At 32.6% G+C, this 17,584-nt stretch overlaps 2 protein-coding genes across 7 annotated transcripts in view; one reads left to right on the top strand and one right to left on the bottom strand.

The window, feature by feature from the left end:
• The first annotated feature begins 4,234 nt into the window (after positions 1 to 4,234).
• LOC125811435 (serine/threonine protein phosphatase 2A 57 kDa regulatory subunit B' kappa isoform-like) lies at positions 4,235 to 9,142 on the top strand. 6 transcript variants are annotated; one of them, XM_049490916.1, is made up of 6 exons: positions 4,235 to 4,668; positions 4,768 to 4,812; positions 4,899 to 4,955; positions 5,464 to 5,520; positions 6,008 to 7,226; positions 8,573 to 9,142. In XM_049490916.1, the coding sequence occupies exons 5-6, from the start codon at positions 6,069 to 6,071 to the stop codon at positions 8,933 to 8,935; spliced, it is 1,521 nt and encodes a 506-aa protein (XP_049346873.1). In that variant the 5' UTR covers positions 4,235 to 4,668; positions 4,768 to 4,812; positions 4,899 to 4,955; positions 5,464 to 5,520; positions 6,008 to 6,068; the 3' UTR covers positions 8,936 to 9,142. The 6 variants fall into 6 exon arrangements, with proteins under 6 accessions (XP_049346873.1, XP_049346877.1, XP_049346874.1 ...); XM_049490920.1 differs by lacking the exon at positions 5,464 to 5,520 and having other exon boundaries at positions 6,012 to 7,226; XM_049490917.1 differs by lacking the exon at positions 5,464 to 5,520.
• Positions 9,143 to 13,465: 4,323 nt separating this feature from the next.
• LOC125811554 (uncharacterized) overlaps positions 13,466 to 17,584 on the bottom strand; it is a 134,307-nt gene continuing 130,188 nt past the window's right edge. Inside the window, exon 3 of the mRNA XM_049491059.1 lies at positions 13,466 to 15,634. Within this exon, the coding sequence (XP_049347016.1) occupies positions 13,796 to 15,526 (1,731 nt within the window). The 5' untranslated portion in view covers positions 15,527 to 15,634 and the 3' untranslated portion in view covers positions 13,466 to 13,795. The remainder of the gene's footprint in view (positions 15,635 to 17,584) is intronic.

The following is a 17,584-nucleotide window of genomic DNA, read 5'->3' as shown; positions in this document are numbered from 1 at the left end:
TAGAGATCTTTTTTTCTTCTCCATAATTTAACTTTGTATGTGTGAGTTCGCTCACGTTATCAATTTTAAGTGTCCGAATAAAAGAAAAGAATTATCAAGAATCAATCGAAAATAGCCTCTCGATCCCATAAAGACAAGGACAAGACATGTGCATCTTATTCTTTATAGACTTCATTGCACTAAATATATTGTTCTAGTATTTTTTTTCCTTCATATATAATTTGTTATTAATTAAGGCTACTAAAGGATCTTAAAGAAACCAAAAAAAAAAAAAAAACTTCAACTTTCTCAATCTTGAAATTAAAACTATATATTTAAAAGAAAGAGGCTTCTATTGTCAACTAACAAAGTACTTTTGCTTAAATTAATTTTGTCTTCAAAACAAAAAGGAGGATGGAAATGAATGAGTGGTGGAGAAAAAAAGATAAAAAGCCAAAGACCATGTTCTATAATAATATCACCTTGGTATTTTTTTTTTATCTTTTGTCTGATGTCTGATATTCACATTAAAACTTTGTTATTTCGGATTCACACTACGTAAAACCTCATTCGATGGGAAATACTCTTATCAAAGATTTTTTCATACTCAGAGCTCAAACTCGAATCCTCTAATTAAGATTGGTATATAGTAAACAAAATAAAGAATCTTGAAGAACAAAATAATGTGTCAACCATGAGACTTCACATGAGTAGGGAACAATTCATTAACTTTGTCTTAATTGTGAAAAAATAATAATAATACAATATCCAAATATCTCTCTTATCACATGCTATTTGCTCTTTTTGGTACATTTGTCACATGCAAAAGTGAGCCAGAGTGGATAGGAATATTAAGAATAAAAAGAATATTGATTAAAAATTAAGATTAGGTCAATCATAGAATTTACTATAATTAATTAGACACAATTTTTTAGATGTCACAAGTGACAGTTTCTATCTAGTTTAGTTTATCTGCCCATAATAAACTTATTGTTTTTATCTGGTCTTCTTGGATTTCTTATTTGGTGCCAATCATATGTTTTTTTTTTTTTTCACAAAAATAAAAAATAAAAATCTAGACATCAATATTGATGTCTACTTTCCCATAGTTATTTTGTTCCTTTTCTAATTTTTTATTTATTCATAGTGATGTTCAAATTAATATATATGCGTATAATAAAAGTTTATTTATATTTGATATTTATATTAAATTAATAGATTATTCTTTATAAAATTTATTTAGTGTTTGACATTCATTTTAAGCCTTCAATTAATTCGATAAAAAAAAGGCTTCGATTAATTCGATTAAAAAAAAGTTTCGATTAATTTGAATTTGTGCGACGTAATGCCCATTAAAAAAAAGTAAAATAAATTAATTACATCGAATGCATGTGTATATAAATATATAAGATCACTCTAGCTATCAAAATTTAGGTAGTTGATTGTTGAACATACATATTTTTTTAAAAAAATTACTAAGATTTTGATCCTTAATCTACCAAGATTTCACATACTTTATTAACGGTTAAACCACATTTTTAATTTCATGTTATCTTGTTGTTATTTCATTGCATATATTTTTTTGTCAAGTTGAAATCAATTTTAACACAATTAAGATGAGGACAGTGTAACTAATTGACAATTAAGCAATAAGTGGATTTGTTAATTAATTAGCTTTAGAATTGCGATTCAACAATTTGTTTTGGTACACCTAATTAACAAATTGATACACTTAACTCTTGCACTAACTCTAAGGGTGCATTTGACATGAAAATGTTTTTCAATTATTTTATATTTAGTTGGTCAAAATATTTCATTTGAGAAAATAAGTTTTTTAAAAACCAAAAAAATAATTTCCTGATACAAGTAAGAAAAATAAGTGTCGTAAGTATATTTCACGTTGATTGTTGCTCTCTATTCTCAATACTCAACACTCACGACCCGCCATCCACCTCTCATCCCAACTCCTAACCCTACCCCTACAACATGCTATCCCCATTCTGTCTAACTGTTCGTGAGATGATATTTTTTTATTTACTTATTAAATATTAAAAAATAAATTTTAAAAATCACTTGTTTTCAAGAAAATATTTTTTGTGGAATTTTTTTCTTCCTTCATTTCAAACACACCCTAAATGAAGTTTTTTCCTGATAATTAAAGAAACTAAATAATAATTATCACCGCAAACAAAAAGCATATAAACCACCTAATTAAAAACATGTTTTTTTAAATGAAAAGTGCAAGAAAATAAAACAAAAAAGACACATAAAATTAGGCTAAAATAATGGTATGCAATTGGTCCAACATATAATCCACTAGCTATTATTACACATGATTTAATTTAAGTTGCAATGTATTTGGACTAATTAATTTGGATCCTTTTTAACAAAGTAAAAAAATAAAATAAAGTGTATACCGACATAAACATTTGTTTGAAAAACATTGATGTGACATAATCTTCATTTCATTTATCCACGCTTATATGATTAATAATAATTATTATCAAGGCATACACACTCAGAAATAATAATAATTGTTGTTAGTTTATTTTGGGCAATCAATCACCATGAATGCGCTCAACTTGGGAAAATATTCACAAGATGAGAGTTGCGGAGATATAGAAATTAAGATGAATGTGTGATTTTATCAGAATAGAAATGATCATATTCATAAAGATGCAAGTAGCATACGTTGAGGATAAAATGCAAGAAAGTCGCTTGAGATGATGTGACATGTTTTGTGTCGATCTATAGATGGACTGTTCTGTAAATGTGAAATATAACAAGTGAAAGTGTAAAAAGTAGACAAAATAGACCTAAAATCACATAATAATCTCAAAGATTTGTAGCGCAATTGCTTGATATCAATACAGACTTAGCTAAAGATAGAACATAATTAAAGAAAAAGATTCATATAGGTAATAATCACTACTTAAGAATATATTTTGGACTCGGATGAATATATTTTTAACTTATTTTTTATTTTTAATGATATGATGAGTTTAAATATTGAAATGAATATTTATACAATCAATTTCCACTTGTTTAGAACTAAGACACAATTATTATTATATTGTATATAAAACACACGAATAGAAAAAAATAAAAAGCGTGACCACATGATTTTTTTCTTTCAAAAAAGTTTTACCCAACTTTTTCTTTTTAACTACTACATTGTAATTATATTATAATATAATATATTTGAGCAAATTCACTTGGTCGTTCCCATGACTAATGAAATTTACATTGATGTTGACGTCTAAGAATGTGACCTAGTAATTGATAAATTAAAATAAAATCGTGAATGATTTGCCGTTTGAATTTATAAAATCTAAATACTAATGATGATGTGGAAAATAATTGAAGAGAATGAAAGACAAAATCAATTTATAAAACCTAAATATACTACTAATAATTAATAGATTGGGCTAACATAAATATTCATAATTTTTGTGATTGAACAAAAAGAATAAATAAATAAAGGAAAAAAAAAGGATAGTAGAACTAACAAGAATCTTGTGAAATTATACCACGAGCTGAATGTGTCAACAACAAAGTGTGTATCTAAATATGTATATTTTTTTTATCTTCTACTCAAACGTTCGATATTCATATTATAAATTCGAATAGCATTTCTCCATTTTTTCTAGTAATAAAAATTATTAGCGTATCATAAATATTTTTTTTTCTTTTAATAGATCTTTTAATATGTGAATCTGAATTGATCAGAATTATTTTTTAAGAAAAAAGCACTACTAAACATTCGGAAAAAATAATTAAAAATGTTAAATAATTAAAAACATATTTACACTATTATTTTTTTCATCTTTCACCATCAAGGTTGAGCTAATCAAATATTTGTTTCCAATCGACAATAACAGATACGTATAAGCCAAATAAATATCAAAAATATATTTTAATTTTAGGAAAAATCCTTTTGGCCAGAATGATATTTTACCTTTTAAAATATTTTTATCCTTTTAACTTTAATACATTTTAATAAAAAAATAAAAAAAGATCAGTTTATTTTAAAATAAAATAAAATATCATAAACATTTTAAATTTCTGACCAAATTCTGGCCATTTAGTATTATCCTTAATTTTAATAAGTGATGGTTAAAATATGAATGGTGAATAGTTAAGATAACAAACTCGCAAAAAGTGAAAAAAATAAAATAAAGTGGCTTTACGGTTGGTGTAATGAAACAGTATTTGACAAAGTAAATAATGTTAGGAGGAAGAAGAAAAAATAATTAATATGAGTACATAAGAGTCACCATCTAATGCCGGCAATTTCTGTGAAGATACCACTGAGTCATTCAAGCTGTGGCACTTGGATCGAGGACAGAGAAAATGGAAGAGAGAGAGGCCATTGTAGTTGTAGAGTAGTAGTACTACTGCTTAGTTTAAGACATGAATGAACAATCAAGAATTTGAAAGAAATTAGAGTGTGTGTGTGTGTTTTTCTTGATAAAGGTAATCAAGAAAGAAAGAAAAAAAAAATGGGCTCCTCAAAAACCCATCATTGTGTCTTCAATCCCAAGTTAAAAAAGAAAGACATGATGTGATTGCCTCCATTACCTGTTTTTTCTTCTTCTTACCTTCTCTCTTTATTAGTATTGTTAAAAAGTTTCAATCTTTCTGTAATTTCATCTGAGGAATCTTTTGAGGAAATTGACAAAACCCCAGGTTCTATTTTTCACTATGTATCTTAGATCTTTTGTAGAAATGCTGTGATGTTGCTAAAGTTTGATTCTTTTTTGGTTTCTTGAATTGTTGTTGGTGTAGTTTTGGGCAATTTCATAACTTCAGAGCTGATTAGCAGAACCCCAGGTTCTATTTTCACTCTATCTGTCAGATCTTTTTGGGAAATGCTGTGATGTTGCTAAAGTTTGATTCTGTTTTGGTTTCTTGAATAGTTGTTGGTGTAGTTTTGGGCAATTCCATAACTTCAGAGCTGATTAGCAGAACCCCAGGTTCTATTTTCACTCTGTCTGTTAGATCTTTTGAGAAATGCTGTGATGTTGCTAAAGTTTGATTCTTTTTTGGTTTCTTGAATAGTTGTTGGTGGAGTTTTGGGCAATTCCATAACTTCAGAGCTGATTAGCAGAACCCCAGGTTCTATTTTCACTCTATCTGTCAGATCTTTTTGGGAAATGCTGTGATGTTGCTAAAGTTTGATTCTTTTTTGGTTTCTTGAATAGTTGTTGGTGTAGTTTTGGGCAATTCCATTACGTCAGAGCTGATTAGCAGAACCCCAGGTTCTATTTTCACTCTATCTGTCAGATCTTTTTGGGATATGCTGTGATGTTGCTAAAGTTTGTGGTTTCTTGAATAGTTGTTGGTGTAGTTTTGGGGAATTCCTTAGCTTTAGAGGAGATTAGCAGAACCCCAGGTTCTATTTTCACTCTATCTGTCAGATCTTTTTTGAGAAATGCTGAGATGTTATTAAAGTTTGATCCTTTTTTTTGGTTTCTTGAATAGTTATTGGAGTACTTTTGGGCAATTCCTTAGCTACAGAGCTGATTAGCAAAACCCCAGGTTCTATTTTCTTACTTTGTCTCTTAGATCTTTTGAGAAATGCTGTGATATTGCTCAAGTTTGATCCTTTTTTGGGTTTAAGTTGTTGGAGTAGTTAAAGATTTCAACTTTAGTTGTTCAAAATTTGCTGAAACTGATATAGCTCAAGTTTGATCCTTTTCTTCACAGTGCTTACTTTCTTGGCCTCTGAATGTCAGTAATCTACTAATTGATCTTGCTCAGTGTTCCATTTCGTGTTGTGGTGGCCTCTGTGTAAATTCTGTCCCAGATCTGAGATTTATGCAACTGTAGATTTAGGAATGAGATTTTGGTTTTAATGAGCTTTTAGATGAAAAAATTGATATGTGAATTTAAGACATGTAATTCTGATAATAAAGCTGTCTTCTAAACATTCTGGTTATGTTTGCCACAAGATATGCTATTTTCTTCAAAGTTTTGTTGTCTTGTGGTTTGTTTTCTTATGCTTTTTTCTTTGAAATTTGCGTAGGTAGATTATTTTGGAGTGTTGGCTTAGGTTTAGTCTAGCTGCAAGTTGGAGCAACGCTACTATGCTTAAGCAAATTCTTGCAAAACTTCCTAGGAAATCATCAAAATGTGATACGTTTGATTCATCGGGAAGCAATTCCTGCAACAACACCTCAAACCTGGGGAATGGAATTCAATTTACCAATAGTTGCACCGTCATAGCAAACAGGCTGAATGTAGTGAAACGGATGTCGACAGCAATTTTTCCTGCGAGTATTGTGGCTGGTGGTGAGTCTGTGGCACCACATGTGCCCTTTAAAGATGTTTCAAATGCGGAGAAGCAAAGCTTATTTGTAAGCAAGTTGAATCTCTGCTGTACCATTTATGATTTCAATGATCCAGATAAAGATTCCGCAGAGAAGGACTTGAAACGACAAGTTTTGCTGGAGCTGAATGAGTTTGTTGCTTCAGGATCTGCAAGATTCACGGAATCAGCAATTGCTGCAGTATGTAAAATGTGTGGAGTTAACATGTTCAGAACTTTTCCTCCCAAGTATTTCTCAGCTCGTGGTGAAAGTGAAGATGAAGAACCAATGTTTGATCCAGCTTGGTGTCATTTACAACTTGTTTATGACTTGTTCCTTAGCGTAATCGGCCAAGGTTCTCTTGATGCAAAGGTTGCTAAGAAATACGTGGACCATTCTTTTATATTGAAACTGCTTGACCTATTTGATTCTGAGGACCCAAGAGAAAGAGAATGCTTGAAATCAATATTGCATCGCCTTTATGGGAAGTTCATGATGCACCGGCCTGCTATTCGAAAGGCTGTAAGCAATATCTTTTATCGTTTCGCTTTTGAGACTGAAAGACATAATGGGATTGCGGAGCTGCTGGAGGTTTTCGGAAGTGTAATTAGTGGTTTTGCTTTACCATTAAAGGAAGAGCATAGATTATTCTTCTCAAGGGCCTTGCTACCTCTACACAAGCCAAAATCCTTGGGTATCTATCATCAACAATTAGCATATTGTGTTGTACAGTTCATAGAAAAGGAACAAAATCTGGCTAGCATAGTGATAACGAGATTGTTGAGATATTGGCCAGTGACAAGTAGCCAGAAACAATTGATGTTCATCAGTGAGTTGGAGGAGATTTTAGAAATGATCAGTATTCCAGAGTTTGAGAAAATCATGGTGCCACTGTTTCGTCGTATCGGCTATTGCCTTAACAGCTCCCATTTCCAGGTAATATTTCTTAATCAAAACGCTCTTGGATTGCATAACTCTCAAACTATTATGGTCACAATAAAGAGGGAGCTCCATGCAATTGTTATGGTCTCTCCTTGAGTCGAGGGTCTCTCTGAAACCTCTCTACCATCATTGGTACATAATTGAATTGGTCTCGGTGATGTCTAGTCGACAGAATTGGAGACAATAATTATATATGCATGTTAGATAAATAGCAAATTCAATGCTCGGGCTTAAGGTTATGGTAATTTCAACTTCAAATGTTGTGTCCACAACTTTAGAATGGTTTGTGAAGCTTAGGATGTCACCAAGCATGAAACTTTTTGTCATTTCATGCAATTAGTAGACTAGTTTTTGTGTCTTTATATACCATACTGATAGTTTTAACTTTAAGTTGAACGTTAGAAGCTGGCTTCGCGAAAGGAGAAGGAAAAAAGAAGACCTCGGAAGTCAGATTTTGAGATCTTACCCATCATTTTATTGCACCCTTCCTTCCTTTGAAAACTTTTGTCAATATTATGTGAAATTCTTGAAGATATAGATTTCTTATCTGTAGAATTCTTGAAGATTTATTGTTAACAACAAAGCTAGCTATTTATCATCTCTTGATCAACATGCTACGTCTCCCATTTCTTTGCGGGATATCTTCTAGCCTTTGAAAGGGCCTACTCAGCATCTTGTTTATCTTAATATTTATTCGTTGTCAAGGTCTCAGATTCAAAACCCAATGAAGTTAAACATACTGGGTGATTTTTGGAATCTGTCCATTGCTTGGTGGACAGAGTTACCCGGTATTTGTGTTGGTGGGATGTAACAAGTATCCCGTAGAATTAGTTGAGGTACACGCAAGTTGACACGGGCACGCCACGGTTATCAAAATTAGTATATCTATACTTTTCAAAGCTCTAAACTCCAAGTACCTCCAAGAGGCTAGTTTACTTTGTTATACCACTTTTGGCATAAAAGATGCATAATCCTTCTTTTTTTCCCAAAAGAATACTGGAATGAAATGGGTCCAAATGGAGCAGAGTAGATAATACTTATATAGAATATTCATATAGCTGACCAAAGTTTATGATTGAGTTGTAGTTGCTTTTCTTTTTCCCTTCTCTTGTGGGAGAAGGTGGGGAGGGGGTTTGTTCCACTTGTACAAAAAAGGGAAGCCCGGTGCATGAAACATCCCGTCTTCACACAAGGTTCATAGAAGGGCTGCACCCAAGGGGTGTGTGAAATTGGAAATTTGTTTAATATCTGGTTAATTCTTGTTTCTGTTTTCTTTTTCTTCCGAATGTAGACTTTCTTGAATTCATTCAGACTTTCTCCCTCTTTTAACGAACTTGCAGGTGGCTGAAAGAGCACATTTTTTGTGGAACAACGATAACGTCCTTAACCTCGTGATGCATAACAGGCATGTGATCATGCCAATTATTATCTCAGCTTTAGAAAGGAACAGCCAGAACCACTGGAATAAAGCAGTTCTTAACCTCAGTCAAAACGTGAGGAAAGTCTTTTCCGAGATGGATGAAGAGCTTGTACTCGAGTGCCAACACAAGCTTGAAGAAGATAATGCAAAGTCAAATGTAGCAGCTGAGAGACGAAGGTTGACATGGGAGCGCCTAGAAATTGCCGCTAATTATGAACCTGTTACCGTTCCTTCTAATATTCCAGGTCTGGTTAAACCCCCCACCTGTCTCGTTTCTTGCTAATTTGATCTTGATCGATAGAAAGAACCATTTTAGCTCTCATTCACACGGTTTTTATTTCGTGAAGAAGTAAAAAGGAAACATGCATGTCCTGTTTCTTTAGTGTATGGATTTTGTGTCTTGGAATATGGATGTATATAGGAGATGCCACAAGGCATCATGTTCACATTTCAACTATTTCCCAAAGCTGTGCTAAGTGACTTGCTACTACCATTTACTTATTCTTTTGGCTTTTTAAAAAGATAAGTCATTTGGTTGCACTCACTTACACTAGGTAAAGGTAAGTATCGGAAACAGTCTCTCTATCTCTACCTCTACGAGGTCGGAGTAAGGTCGACGTATACTCTATCTTCCCCAGACTACATTTGTGGGATTACACTTGGTATGTTGCTGTTGTTTGGTTACACTCACTTACATCACAGTTTTATTTTTTAATGCAATTGATGTATGCATATGGCTGGATTTACTGTTGAAGTTACAATTTTGACACAAGTCATAACTCAGTAGTTTTGTTCCAAAGTTCTGTATTTGTTTGTATCAATTCAACACTTAATAAATAAAAAAGAGGTTGTGGTCCAAAATATTTAAACGTTAAATCCTGAATCCGCGCACCTAGGCAAACACTACAAAGGTTGGTCCGATTTAACTATTACTTTCTGTTGTATTAAAAGATGTTGAATTAGTCTTGGAAATAAATATTTGGCTAATTCAGCATCGAAGTGACGGAGTGTGTAAAAAGAGAACAATGGATAGTTAATGTATGAAGTTTGCGAAAATAATGATAAAATGCTTTTTTAACTCTTTAAACTATATAGTACAATGTCAAAAAGACATGAAAATGTGAGTAGGTCACAAGCCAGCTAGGGTCATAATATGTTAGGATACATAGACATGTGAACCATTGTTGTCTAGTTGTATTCTTCACTTGCATAGTTGTCTTCCAATTAATAAATGCCAAAAAAAAAAAAATTTAAGAAAAATTGAGAAAGCACTGCAGCAACCAGAGGTATGGGCGTTACGATTAATGAAGTGAGTGAAAATCGTAATATATACACCATAATTTTTTGAATGAAGGATGTTCAATTAGCTATCTTTCAATGCTATAGTTTTAACAATATAATTTTCTGATAGAGAGTGTTCAATTGACCACTCTTCGATCGTTGTAACGCTATCTTGCTTGTTGACTATGAGTGTCAAATGAAAAATAACAAAAACTCAATAGAATAATGAAGATTTGCAAAAAAGTTTACTTTAATAAATATCCGATGAAATAATTAAGGTGCTCGAGATAACCCTATTAATTAGACAACTAACCATCTTCTTAATTCCTTTAGGTCCCCATCATTAATTATTCACCTCTAGTTCTTTAATATTCTAATCAATAATTCATATTCTTAATCCTAGGCATTTCATATATAATTTTTTATGAAGGGTGTTTAATTAGCCATCCTTCGGTCGCTATATAATTTTTCAATGAAGGATATTCACTTAGCTGTTCTTTTGTTGCAATAACACTACCAATATAATTTTCCAACAGAGGATGTTTTAATTATAGCTCCACCCCTACTTGTTGGACAGAGTTTCTTACTATGAGTGTCAATGAAAAATAACAAATACCCAATAAAATAATTAAGGTCTACTAAGATTTTGCTATATCCGATGAAATAGTCGAGGTGACCAAAGTAACCCTATTAATTAGACAACTTACCATCTGTTTTTTTTTCCAGCCTCCAACATTAATTATTCACCTCTACTCCATTAATATTCTTTATCAACTTTCACATTCTTTTTATTAGGCAATTTTTCATATATTTTTCACACATAGAAAGAAAGAAAATGGATGCTCCCCCAAAATATCAAAATATGTCATATTATGATAATGTCCAAAGGCAACATGAAGAAAAAGGATGCCTCTATGCTTGGTTTGTTATTATTTATTTTTTTAGTTTTATTTTATTAGTGAAAAATAATAACAATTAGTAGAGTTACATGAGAATTGACATAATTATTTTATTTTTTCAAGGACATTTTCTGCTAATTTTTTTTTAAAATATTTTAAGTTGAAGTCAACATTATTGTTTGGACTTGAATTTTACTTCTTCTTTTTGATGTGTAGTTGATTAATAGATATATAAGTAAATCTATATAAATATTATCATGTTTATTCTAATTTTTTTTAATTTTTTAATGTGATTTTATAAATCTTGAAAATGCAGTATGTTTGCGATGTGTTGCTGCTTCTGCTGCAATGAAAGGACCTGTTGTTGCTGTTAGCACAAATTAATCATCATCGTCGTTGATTATGTTATTCAGATTCTTCAAAAATATTGTCTGATGTGTGTGATTCTCCAAAAATTATGTATTTTTATATGATTTGATACGAATACAATAACAGTTTTTAAGAATTCGAGCAAAATAGATGCAGAGTAGCTTGTAATGTTGATGTTTCAATAAAATTGGATGTTAATCGATTATGCTATGTTTTATATTCTTGTAATGTAATTAATTTCTCTTACACTAAGTATTGTATCGTTACTATACCTACAACGTTTGTTTTGATTGTTACTTAAAAATGTATTGTATTGTATTGTTAAATGTCGTTGTTACGTAACAATAAAAACCCCTATTTTATGGAATAACTGATTTGGTGTGTTCCCATTGTTACTTAATTTCTTTTTCCAATTATATCTTTACATAATATTTCAAAATACTATTTTACCCTTTACCTTATATTATTTAATTCTAGTCAAATCTCCTACCCTAGAATAATTAAGGATATTTTAGTAAATTTATAAATTACAATACAGTACGATACAATCAAACCAAACAATTAAAATGTTATTAAACAACAACAAACAATACAATCTAGCCAAACATTGTATCTATCATACAGTACAGTACAATAGAGTACAATACAATACAATACATTATGAAACAATGGGTAACAATGATCCAAATAGAGTGTAAGTGAACTTTTTTCATTTGTTATACAATATCCCTATGAATTTATCATTTTATATTATCAGTGCAATTTAACTCGTTATTAAAAAATACTTGCATTATATTTCACGATACTATTTCTTTTGATTATTACATAATTATAATCTTTACTTGCACAAAATAAAGTGTAATCTAACATAATTTCTCAATTTAACTCCTTAACAAGCCGAATCATGACATAAATCAATAATACCTGCACAAAAAATCTTGTGTACACCACTGATTTGGAGTCGGGATGTAGAATAAATATAACCTCATTGTATCTTTTTTTTTGTTTGAAATATGTATACATAATTCAAACTGAAAGCAACGAGTTAGATTGAACTTGCAGAACTTGTTCTAAATCCACACCTTTGAGCTATTTCATGAATGAAATCGATCTTTTAAAGCGTTAAATATCTTTTCATTAATTTCTTCTTGAGGAGGTAAAGGTTGTGGATTTCTAAGACAATCAACAAATCTTCGAACACAATTGTAGATAGGTCGACACCAAAGAAGAAGAATCCCTATTTGTCCAATCATTCCCCCTGTGAAAGCAACAATAGCTAGGGGCTCCATGTTCTCGCGATTTCTTTTTTTTTTTGTTATAACAAGTTAAATTATATTGATATATAAAAAAATTATATTATTAAGATATATATAACTTGAAGGGGGAGTTTTTTTTTTCACGTACGTTAAATTTTTTTTGTTAGGTGTTATTGTTTTGGGTGAATTACTTTTATTTATGGTTTTCATTAATTGTAGTTAATATAGCTGTGAGAAATTTATTGCCTATTACTCCATTAGTTCATCCTTCTTTTATTTGTTATGTTGTACTTTACGAGAATCAATTTGATTAATTTTTAAATTTTAAATTAGATTATATTTATTTGATATTTTAAAATAAAATTCTAGATATTAAAAAAATTATACGAAAAGTACTATAAATGTAATATCAATATGATAAAAAAAATACATCGTCAAAATTCATATCGTTTACACTCTAAAATAGGAAACTATGACAACTAAAGAGGAATGGAGTAACTATTACTACTATTATTTTTATTTATATCAGTTTAAGACTTTCAAAACTGAGAAAATTTGAGTTTTTCTTTTCAAGAACAAGTGATTTTCTTACTAGTTTCTTATATTCAAAATATTATTCTAAAAATATTTATATATAATCTAGACAAATAATATGAGACATATGGACAGGAGTGTGGGGTTGAGGGTGAAGAACTTGTTTTCCAAATTTTTTTAACCAACTTAATATGGAAATGTTTTCCTCCATAAGTGATGAGTATTACCGACCAAGATTGTGGTGAGATAAATAGAATTCCTCTACCCTTAACTAGGGTCTCAGATTCGAGTCCTGAGTATGAATAAAGTAATGAGTATTACCGACCAAGTTTGTGGTGAGAGAAATAGAATTCCTCTACCGTTAACTAGGTCTCAAATTCGAGTCCGGAGTATGAATAAGTTTTAGAGGATACTTACACCTCTTTCTCTTCTAATTAATTGTATGAGTGAAAACAGAAAAAGACAATCTTGAACTATAAGAATTTGCTTTTGATAACAGAAACCAAATAAAGTATAAAACACATTTCCTCACAATCACTGAGATAAGAGTTATTGGGTTATAATAAGCAAACCCTATTTTACAATATATGAAGCTAGTTGAGATCTCTAATCTTACATCTTTCTACAATATTTTCTAATTCTATTTCCAAGAGAGGAACCTAAAAAGATAATGAAAAACTTCGAGAAAGGGCACTAACCCTAGTGGCAGAGAGTAGAGGGACGGGTCCATTACCATCGTTTTGAACCTTCCTCGAGAACTTTTCAACTCGAAAGAAAATAAAGGGGATTGGGGTGGCTATACATCTAGAACTGTTGTGTACTTTGAACAACCTCTGTTTTACAGGTTGTCTTGTAATGTCCAGTTTGATTGCACTTACTACAGTGGACAGTATGCTTTTCACGATTAAGATTAAGATCTTCCACGCATAATCGCTTCTTTTCAGGTCGTCCAGGTGGGCGACGGAACTTGGGTGGTCGGACTAGTCGGGTTCTAGACCATTCAAGTTTATCAGGGATGGGGTGTACCTCTTTACTATAACACTCGCGATAACTAGCTGCAGTGAAATATTTATCTGTGAAGGCATACACATCCTTTTTATATGATGTGAGAGCAGCAACGGCATGAGAACATGGTATCCTATACAACTGCCAATCACGGCAAGAACAAGATCGGGTACCTGTATTCACAATGTCTGAACGCTCTGCTGAGATAACTTCAAATTCAACTTCATCTGACCTTAGCACTTGATATGTGGAAGCATGAGTTCTTCCGTCCATAATGCGTTTCTCAGCAGATGGAGAAAGGGTAGAACTCCATGTGCTACTCCTTGATCGCCGAAGCTCAAACTCTTCTGTTAACTTACAGTGAATACGTTTAATCACCTGAATAATAGGAAGCTCACGCGCTTCAAGAATCCATTTATTGAACTCATAAATGTTTGAAGAGAAATGACCATATCTTGTTCCGTCAAAATGTATTAATGCCCAGTGTGAAGGAGGATACTGTTGAAGCCACGTTGCGGCATCTGAAGAAACCTCCTCAATTTCAGCCATTTTCTCTTTAAACCCCCTGGTGGACGTGGAATACGCAGCTTTCCACAGGAGTTGCACAAGCCTTGAGTTCTTGAAATCACTACTGATGCTTTCACTCAGGTACTGCATACATATTGCATGACAAGAAGAGGGAAACTTTCTTTTCACAGCATCTGCAATACTTTTCTGTCCATCAGACAGAAAAGTAAGAGGTGGTATCTTCTCAGTGCTCATCTCTAGAGCTTTGCGTAACTCTAACAAGAACCACATCCAGCTATCATCATTTTCTTCATCGACAACACCAAAAGCAAGCGGAAACACTCCACCATCACCATCAAAAGAAGTTGCTGATAGTAAAGTACCTAAGTATTTGCTCTTAAGCTGGATACCACCAAGACAAATAACAGGCAAGCAACCATTCAGGAACCCATGAAGAGAAGCATAAAAGGAAATGAAGAACCTCTGAAACCGACTATCTGAACCAGCTGTAAAAACCTCAGCATGACTTCCAGGATTTGTCTTCTTAATTTGCTCACAATATGCAGGTAATAGACAGTACCCTTCTTCGGAAGATCCATATATAGCTTGCAGCCCTCTTTCCTTGGCTCTCCAAGCTTGCTTATATGGTATAGTTATCCCATACTGTTTATAGATATCATGCAAAATGTCTTTTGGCTTGTAATTTATGTTATCACGCAAACGCTCCTCTATGAAGTTTACTATCCAATCAACAGAAGCCTGATGATGTCCATTTTGTGCATTTTTCCCGCAAGTATGTGTTCCCTCAAGGCTTCTTATAGTAAAGGTAGGAGCATTGGGAAGCTTAATAGCACGAATACGCCATGGACAACCTTCTGAGGCACATTTTGCAATGTAGCGAATCAGGTCACTTTTTACTATGCGAAGCTCAAAATGTTGTGCAATAGCAGCCTCTTTAATTGCATTGCGGAAGGCCTTGACATCAGGAAACTCTTGGCCAACAAAAATGCTTTGATCCTCCATGGAATAGCAATCTATGAGATCGCCACTTTTAAATGGCTAAAGTCCCCACTTAACTTATTGGGAATTGACATGTGAAGGAACTGAAGAAAGCAGCCAATGTATCCAAACCTGAATATTCAACAGGACACTTCATTAGCAGGCAAGCAGTTCGAAAATGCACAAATCTTTCATGAATCCTCTCAAGCCTTGATCAGAAAAGACCAAAAGGGTTATATGTAGGGTTAAAAAGATCCAGATACAAAAAATTTGCAACCATGCACATTAAACAATGTGACTTCTGATCGACCTAGTTACTAGGACAGGTTAATGTCATCACAATCAATTGTGTCATTAACACAACACATGCAGGTATAACAGCTGTTCAGGACAATAATTCTTTTCCAAACTACTTTCAGTAATCCGTCGAATAAGCTCGAATACCCATGTATCCTTATGAACTATTCAGAAAAGGGAAAATTCTTTTGTCCATACATTAACAGAATAACAAATATCTGAACTTCTACAATCCAGATACAATTTTTTCCTGGGTTGGGGGTGGGTGGGGGTTGGAGGTAAATGGCGTCAGGGAAATTAACCCATGTACAGTGGAACAGACAGTAAACCTTGTAAAACCAAAACTTTTTTTGAAAACAATCAGAGTCATCCTTTCGGTCCCACCCACATCCCCAATATATTCGCGGAAAATATAGTATTTGCAAACTACTATGGTTAACTGAGATTTAATTCTTGATTATATCACCGTAATACACAACCAAAAGAATCTTGAACAAGTTTACAAATATAAGAAACATTTAGGCAGATGAAGCAGACACTCCTAGATGATGCTCCACAATCCCAGAGTTCTTAAGAAAACAGACAAAGGAAGACTTTACGCCTATCAAGTCGTAGGTGCTAGGTCATTAAAATTCACACCTCTGAAACCATCTTTCCGGGAAATATAGGCATTACAACCTTAGACATGACAATGTAACAGCACTAAGAACATCACAATATCACTGTCTGAGACAAGGGAGATTTCAGTCAATGAATATATCAGTTAGACCTCTCTACTTTTATGCCGGGATACAACTACGCTATATGGCTTGCTGGCTTGGTCTTCATCCAATCGTTAAATCTCATTAATTTTTAAGAGCATTTAGTCAGACTCAATTTATCTAGTTACAAAATGAAAAGAACAATTTTCAATAAGATTAAAAATGAAAAGAGCAGTTCCTTGGACATAATGCAAAAAATCCCATTTGAAATCATAATATCATGTTTAATAGTATGCATCAGTTGGCTATAAGAGATCCTTGCAGAATTTTGGAACAAATCAACTTTGTAAGCATACTGGATTCTAAAAAGACAAACAAATGAAATAACTTCATATGTCCAAATAAAAGCGACAAATTGAAACTAAATACATTTCACTAGACGCAAGCAAGAAAGTCATTAACCTGAACATAGAATAAATGCAACAGGCTTGAGGTTATGACCTGTTGCATAATCCCAATCATATCATACTCCCGCTAAAGATCATCCAGACATAAACTCTAGTAGAATAGAGAAATATTCAATCCACATTAAGGATAAAACGATCGATTTTTTGCTTTTTATATGTCCAACAATGTGGGATTTCATCTATAATGATGAACTGATGATATTTCTACAATCAAAGAAAATAATCAAGCTGCTAGCCCAACACACACAGTAAAATGTCCCACCTAATCCATTTCACATTCAGTTAGAGGTCTTCAAGTGCAAACTCTCTCTTTTTTGATGATAACCAAGAAATTTGATGTCTCAAGCTTTGAAACTTTGTGGATATAGGTTCATCTCTCTACCTTTCACAGGTTAACTACCACCCTTGATTCCCTAACCAAGCTTTGAGCTCGCATCTACCACACATCTTGCACGAGCATTCACAGTATGAACAAACAAGGTATCTAACATTCCTTCATAGAAATTACTCTCCTCTGTCAAACTCAAGTAAATTGGTTTCCAGAGCCTTCCGCCAGTTATTTGGCACAGGAATGCATCGAACCAAAACCTAGCAGCTCTTTGACTATGAACTTTAAT

Source organism: Solanum verrucosum, unplaced genomic scaffold (genome assembly GCF_900185275.1).
Source record: "Solanum verrucosum unplaced genomic scaffold, falcon-dt-bn FXZP01000238.1, whole genome shotgun sequence".
Classification (NCBI taxonomy): domain Eukaryota; kingdom Viridiplantae; phylum Streptophyta; class Magnoliopsida; order Solanales; family Solanaceae; genus Solanum; species Solanum verrucosum.
The sequence above is the reverse complement of the archived record's forward strand: the minus strand, read 5'-3'. Positions and strand labels throughout refer to the sequence as shown.